The sequence below is a fragment of the Thrips palmi genome, unplaced genomic scaffold (assembly GCF_012932325.1).
Source record: "Thrips palmi isolate BJ-2018 unplaced genomic scaffold, TpBJ-2018v1 HiC_scaffold_12, whole genome shotgun sequence".
NCBI lineage: Eukaryota > Metazoa > Arthropoda > Insecta > Thysanoptera > Thripidae > Thrips > Thrips palmi.
The window spans coordinates 11,961,201-11,968,340 of record NW_023144623.1 but is presented as its reverse complement, the minus strand read 5'-3'; the positions used below and the strand labels follow the sequence as shown (position 1 = coordinate 11,968,340).

General features: G+C 56.1%; 1 protein-coding gene across 1 annotated transcript in view; it reads left to right on the top strand.

Moving 5' to 3' along the window:
- The window catches only part of LOC117640663 (gamma-aminobutyric acid type B receptor subunit 2), a 151,074-nt gene that overhangs the window by 69,861 nt on the left and 74,073 nt on the right, over positions 1 to 7,140 (top strand). The window contains exons 2-3 of the mRNA XM_034377446.1: positions 3,599 to 3,736; positions 6,841 to 7,008. Of these exons, the coding sequence (XP_034233337.1) occupies positions 3,599 to 3,736; positions 6,841 to 7,008 (306 nt within the window). The remainder of the gene's footprint in view (positions 1 to 3,598; positions 3,737 to 6,840; positions 7,009 to 7,140) is intronic.

Genomic DNA, 7,140 nt, shown 5'->3' with positions numbered 1-7,140 from the left:
CCCCCTTTCGAACCGAAAGGCGTTGGGGGCCTGCAGCCCGGTTCGCACGAGGAAATAACAGCGTTCCCCCACCTGCGGGCAACTCACGGCGACGGCGATATGTTATGAGCCTCTGCAAAAGGGGATGACAACGTTGAAAGGGTCCTGCGATAAAGGGCCCACCCAAAACCTTTTCATTTCGTTCAATTTGAAGGATAAAATTACAAGCACCGTAACTGAATTTATTGACTGACCAGAAAGGCGAGTTTGTCATTCGGCCGTCACTGCGCCGTGAAAATAACGCTCAGGTTTTTTTTTTGTCTGCGGACGCTGCGGACGTTGTAAAATAAACGCGCTCGGATCGCTGCCGTCCCGAAAAGGGCCGACGGGGTTTTTTTTTTTTTTTCTCTCTGCCCTCCTTGTTTGCTCACGCTGCCCGGTCTCTTTTTGCACTGCCGCCGCCCTGCACATGCTTACCTGCATGGTTTCCCTATCTGCTAGTTTCTCTGGGCAAACACGCGCAGAATGGAATATTCCCCGATACAAAGACAACAATAACACGGCCACGCATCGCCCCATCGCCCGCCAGAGCGCCGCGCGCGCCGCGGAGGTTCCCGGAACTTTTCCCCTGCCCGTTCGCTCAGCCGTGGCGCAACCGAACGCGAAACTCGCAAAGGGCAGGAAATAAATGAGAATCCCTGACAGTCGCGCTCCAGCCCGGCAGGCAGGCAGGCAGGCAGGCAGGCAGCCAGGCAGCCAGGCAGCCAGGCAGGCAGGCCCGGCGGCGTGGAGAGATCCGCAGTTATCAAATCGGACGGCGTAAAATGAGAGCAACACGCAGCCCACCCACTTCTGGGAGATCCTCCACGCGTGGCTGCCAGATCAAGTGCGCAGAGCACCTCTTTTTTAAAAGCGCGTTTTTCTGGAGCAGCGACAATGGAGTCATTGGGACCGTGCTCGATGCCACCACCTCGCACCAACCTGCAAATTTTCTTTAAAAAAAAAAACCTATTTTGTGTGTTGTGAGGCGCCGCGGCTCCAATCGTCTGTGACGCCACACGAACCCTTCCGTTCCCTTTCTCAGAAAGGCATCTGTTTTCTCTCTTCGCGTGCTTATTTTGCTGCCCTTTCTACCTATTTTTTCGTGTTTTTTTTTCGTGTTTTTCTTCCCTATCCGTCTTTGCGGCACTTGGCGTGCTGCGCCACTGCGCTCGCGGCGCGCACCGCGAGTTGTTCTGCCGAGACTCATTGCCGAAGACAGCCGCCATATTTCCATCTCTTTTCCTCCCCCTCCCTTCCCTCCCTCCCTCTCCCTCCCTCCATATGCATCCTCCGCAACATTGACGGTGTGGAGGGGGCGTAATGATGTCGGCTGAGGGTGCCTTGCCAAAAAAAAGGGAAGAGGAACAAAAAAGTTTCACCGCAGTTTGGCGGTCTGGCGGGAGTAGAACCCCGGACAGCTGCCTCGTCTAACGACACTCGCACCGATGTCACCGAGCAATTTTTTTTTCAACAGTGTGGGGTGGAACGGCCGGCCAGACAAATAGAAACTCACCGGCAATGAATTCCGTGTTTGCGTATTCAGAGTGTGTCGGCAGCGCAGCAGGCTCTTCATTCTCGCTGCATCTGCCGCGCCGTGATATGTATATTTTAGTTTGCGTGTATTAGCTTTAAACTGTTTGGGAACTCACTCTGCTGCACCGAGCGGTGGAAACGCACTGGGAAGCAGCCAGGCGGGCCTAGGGTGGTCCAAAAAAAAGTGAAGTTGCTCGGATCGTCCAACGCCGCCCGGCTTTGGATTCTACATCGAAAAATATGAAATACGTGTTTTTTTTTTCAAAAAAAATGATTTTTAGGACCTCCGCAGAGCCCTAAAAGTTTTAACAGTGCTATAAATAGGAAAAAATCGTAACTTGGTCATTTTTTGACCGTTTTTTTAAAAACGAAAGGGGGATTTGTTCGTTTTGAATGCTTATTACGAAAAAAAATATCCCCAAACCCTCTTTTTGGTTTGTCTAACTTTCAGGGGAAAAAAGACTAAATTTCGGCCCAAATTGGCAATAGTTTCAGTTTGTGGGCCGCTAAGCCACTCCAAGTGCACCTGTCAGCAGGGCGGGGTGACCCACCACAAGGAAAGCCCCATGAACAGAATTGGGATCCGAGTGAAATTTGCCTACCCCCCAGGGGCATCAAATTGTGGATTTCTTCGAAAATCTATCAATACTGATGTCTCTTGGGGCCTCTGGGCACTCAGATGGGCACACTTTCACACGGTTTGATACCCACCTACGTGATATGAACGTTATGGACGTTGTTGACGCGAGGGACCGCAAACCACGCAAGGCCACAAGAAAAGCCATCAAAATGAAGGAATTTTCAAAATTTTTACGTTTTTTGGTCCTGAGAGGTAGGCATGAGGTGCTCAACAGTCCTTCCTATTTTTTGTTCTTTTTACGTAGTGGGGGACCAAACCGTGTAAAAGGGTGCCCATCTGGGTCCAGAGGCCCCAAGAGACATCACTATTGATAGGTTTTCGAAAAAAATCCACAATTGATGCCCCTGGGAGATAGGCAAATTGCACCCGGCATCCCAATTCTTTTCATGTGGCTTGCCTTGTGGTGGGGCACCCCGCCATCCCTGCGGGCGCACTTGGAGTTGTTCTGAACGGCCTCATTCCCTGAAACAGCCGCCAATTTCCAAATTTTTCTCCCTTTTTCCCCTCCCTTATGCATCCCCCAACATTGGGGGTTTGGGGGGGGCGAAATATTGTGGGTTTGCCAAAAAAAAAAGGAACAAATTTCCCCGTTTCGGTCTTGAAAATCGTCAAAAAATGACCGATGTTCCCGAGCTTTTTTTTTTTTCAACAGTGTGGGGTGGCGGCCGGCCAAAAATAGAAACTAGGCAATGAATTCCGTGTTTCGTATTTTTGGGAGCGTAGCAGTCCAAATCCGGGCCCCCGGCCCCGTTATGATTTTTATTTCGTGTAACTTTAAATTTTTTTTGGACCACCCCTAAGGCCCCGGGGGCCGCCTTGCCGCCGCGAGGCTGCGGCTGCACGGAGGATCGTGGCCCAGAAAGCGGCGGCAGTGTGTGTGTGTGTGCGTCGTAATGTAAATGACATCGTTAAGAGCACAAGAGTGGCGAGACATTAACTTTAAGTAGCGACTGAGCTGTGGCTGCGCAAGAAGGCTATGCAGCTCGCCGAGGCTCGCCGAGGTTGGATGGAGGGCCCCCGAATCATTATGCACGCTCCGAATGGCGACAACAAAAGTAGTTCGTCGGCGGCTACACTGTTAGAAATTTCCGAGTGGCTAGTGTAGGCCCCTTCGCTCGCTCCTGCGCCTCTCCTTTTGAAACTTGGTCGAACTGCGGCGCTGCTGCCAGCAGGGCGATGATTCCGAGAGTCGTTATCGTCGCTCTGTCTCTCTCGCACTCATGGAGCGTTCCGTAGAGGTGTGAGAGAGACAGAGCGAATCTCAGTGTGCAGGTCCTCCAACTTGGCGGACCGTCCTCGCAGCGGGCCAACGCCGCGCCACCTTTGCTCTCGCAGTGGGGCGGCCGTGCCAGTGAAGTGCCAGCAGTGCCAGCGGTAACGAGGATTTTCGTTTGTTTGTTGCAGTGCAACGCGGCCGTCGGGGTGAAGGCGTTCTTCGACATGATGCACAAGGGGCCGCCCAAGGTGATGCTGTTCGGGGCGGCCTGCACCCACGTCACGGACCCCATCGCCAAGGCCTCCAAGCACTGGCGCCTCACGCAGGTAAGACGCGGCGTGTTTTTTGGGCCGCAAGGAAAACAAACCGTCAAAACGAAGACGGAAAAAAAATGGAACCGGGAGGCCGCGTCGCTCTGACGCAACTTGTCGAAAACAGGCGGCCTGGCACGTGTGGGGCTGGCGCCCCTGCCGCGCGCGGGCTGGCGTCGGGCCACGGCCCCTCGGGGCCCCCGGGCCGCCCCGCCCGGGCCCGCCCCGTCTCGGGGGCCTCAAGGCGTTCTTTTGACGCTGGCTCTGGAGAATCTTGCAGAACCCTGGAAAATCCTGGAGAATCCCGACCGCACCGCCACACTGGAAAACCTGGACGAAACAGAGAAGCGCTGGCTGCGGAGGTAGGCCTCTGCACGGTTGCAGTTCAGCCTGATGCGGAACAGTGCTTCGTCGCTCTGTCTCTCTCGCTCTCACGGTGCTCCCCGCACAGTGGGCCAGAAGACCGGTGGAGGCGGCCAAAACTCTAGACGCGTTTTGAGCAGCAAAGTCGCTAAACAGGGCTCGAACCGAATGTGTGACCCCACCAATGGATTGCTCTCCGAACGAGGAATCCATTGGTGGGGTCACACGTTCGGTTCGAGGCCTGTCTAGCGACTCTGGAGCTCAAAACGCGTGTAGAGTTTTGGCCGCCTCCACTGGTCTTCTGGCCCACTGTGCGCCGTGAGGGTGCGAGAGAGACGGAGCACTGAGCCTGCGGTGCGGCGGCCGTGCGGCGTGTCGGCGTGAGCGCGGTCTCGTCTCGGTCTGGCTTCCTGTCTCTGCGACTGCTCCAAGTTCTGACGGCCAAGTTTGCGCCACGGCCTTTGTTCCGCCCCGTTTAGAACGTTAGCCCGTCACGAACACATCGCCGCGGTGGCCGACGCCTGCCGACGCGGCTCGGCCGGCTGCTGACGTGTGTGTGTGCTTGTGTGTGTGTGTGTGTGTGTGTGTGTGTGTGTAGGTGTGTGCGTGTGTGTGCAAGGGAAGACCCGGCACACCTGAATCTGTTCGAAAACTAAACTAGGCGTCGTTCACTTACGCACTTTGGCCGCAAGCTGTGGAATGTCTTTTTCGCTATGCTTGCGCTGCACAGTGTGAAAAGATGCAGTGGGCGACCAACAACTTCGAATTTCTCATCTTTTAACGATTTGTTGACGTTTTAGCCGACCTTTTTATTCCTGTGGCAGGCGTTGCAGGTGCACTGTCCGTGCGGCAGGAGGAGACCCCGCCACCCTCCGCCAGTCTGTCTGTCCGTTTGTGTGCCTGTCTGTCTGTCAGCCTGCCTGTCTGTCTCTGTCTGCCCAGGTCTGCCTGCCGCCGCAACACCGGAGGCTTGTAGTCGGAATCCGGCGTCGTCGGGACACACCGCCCCCTCCCCCCGGCGGGCCATGTATATTAATAGCATCATTCATCAGGGGGTTTAGGCCTGGCCCCCGCTGCACCTCACTGTCTGGGAGGGGGAGGGGAGGGGAAGGGAGGGGAAGGGTGGTCAAGACAAGGCGTGAAACTGCCGCCCGAGCAAAAACAGGCAAGGTAAATAGACGGGCTTCCCTTGGTTTTCCTGGGCGGAGCGTCGCCGCGGCGGGGCGGGGCGGGGCGGGGCGGGGCGGGGCGGGGCGGGGCGGGGCGGGGCGGGGCGGGGTACGGCGGGGCTGTGTTTGGAGACCATCTCTTTGCCGCTCTTTGCGGACTTTGGTGTTTCGTGCTCTCCGAGCTGTGATGCGGCACAAACAGGCAGCCGCCATAAGCCCCGAGGATCCCCGCCGGCTCGTCATTTAGTGTTTAGCTGGCGTTTTTACGCCCGCGCTTCGGCATTCGCGTTTAGTTTCCTTCCATTTCATTTTTGTCTTCTTTTTTTTTTCGCTCTTGCGATGTCACGGCGACAAAGCGCGTCGGTAGAACGGTTGGTCCACTCAATGAAGCTGGAAATTAATTTTTCGTTCCTCGACGACATTGAAACAAGAGAAACACGTGATCAATCGAGTGAAATCGAAGAACAGTTATTACTTTCCTCACAATGTCTTCCATCGCACCCCTTTATTTGTTTATTTGAGCGGGTAAGAGTGACGGATCTGACTGATCGAAGCACTCCGGGTCGTGGGGTGGCAACGAGCCCACCTCAGCCTTGACGGAGGGACTGTCGCACACATTCACTACTCCGCCTGATTCGTCCGTCCGTCTGTCTGTCTGTCTGTCCGTCCGTCTGTCTATACAAAGGTCAGATCTAGAGGGCTGCTGCCCTTCTATTGGCTGCCATATCTTTGCCGCTCGGCTGGCGTTCGGCTGGCGTTTGGCTGGCGTTCGGCTGGCGTTCGGCTGGCGTTCGGCTGGCGTTCGGCTGGCGTTCGGCTGGCGTTCGGCTGGCGCTCGGCTGGCGCTCGGCTGGCGCTCGGCTGGCGTTCGGCGGGAAAGCAGCCAACGCGGCGGCTCGGAGCGACAGCGGACCAAATGGCGTCCTCACTTCTTTCAGCCCCTCAACGGTGCAGGGAAGTGCTGGCTGGCACCAGAGGAAGAGAGAAAAATAAAAAAGAGGGAGAAAAAGCGAAAGTGCACCCACACCAGCTGGGTCGAAAGCAAACGCTGCCTCGCCCCTCATCTGTGTCGCGAGAGGCGCGCTGCGCAAAAGTGCAACCGGACAAAAAAAAGAGGACCTGTCTGTTTCTTGCGTGCCTTTTGTCGTCGTTTTCGGCTGTCGTCTCTTGGTACTGTTGTTGGCGCTGTTTCTAGTTGTTGTTGCTGCTGTCGTCTAGGTGTGCGCAGGGCACGCCGTGTCGTCCGCTGACTTTGGGACGTATTAGTGCTCAACAGGTGCCATTCAATGCTTCAATGCAAAATGCCGAGCTGGGTTGGGGCGAGGGGGGGGGCGTTGTGCATGACTGGACATGTATATACACTGTACCGGCACCTCCAGCCCGAGTACCCACAGCTGGCTTGCTAGCGCCCGGCGGGCAGGCAAGCTCGCACCGCACAGCACGCGGGAGTCGAGCGGGCTGCCTACCCTCTCCACTGCAGGCGCTCCGGGCCTGCCAACATTTATTCCCATGCAGAATGAAGAAAAAAACAGTCGCGCTTCAACTTTTATGACGTGAGGCACTGACTCGCCCCTGTTTCTGTTGCAGCTGTCGTACGCGGACACCCACCCCATGTTCACGTCGGAGAGCTTCCCCAACTTCTTCCGCGTGGTGCCGAGTGAGAACGCCTTCAACCTGCCCCGCCTCAAGCTGCTGCAGCAATTCAACTGGACACGCGTCGGCACCATCTACCAGAACGAGCCCCGCTACTCCCTGGTAAGACAGACGGAGAGTCTCTCTCGCACTCATCCGGCGTCCGGTAGAGGTGCGAAAGAGGCAGAGCGACGAAGCCCCTGTCCTTCGAAATCAGGCAGCAGGCCTCAAAACCAATTCCTCCTCTCCTCCCTT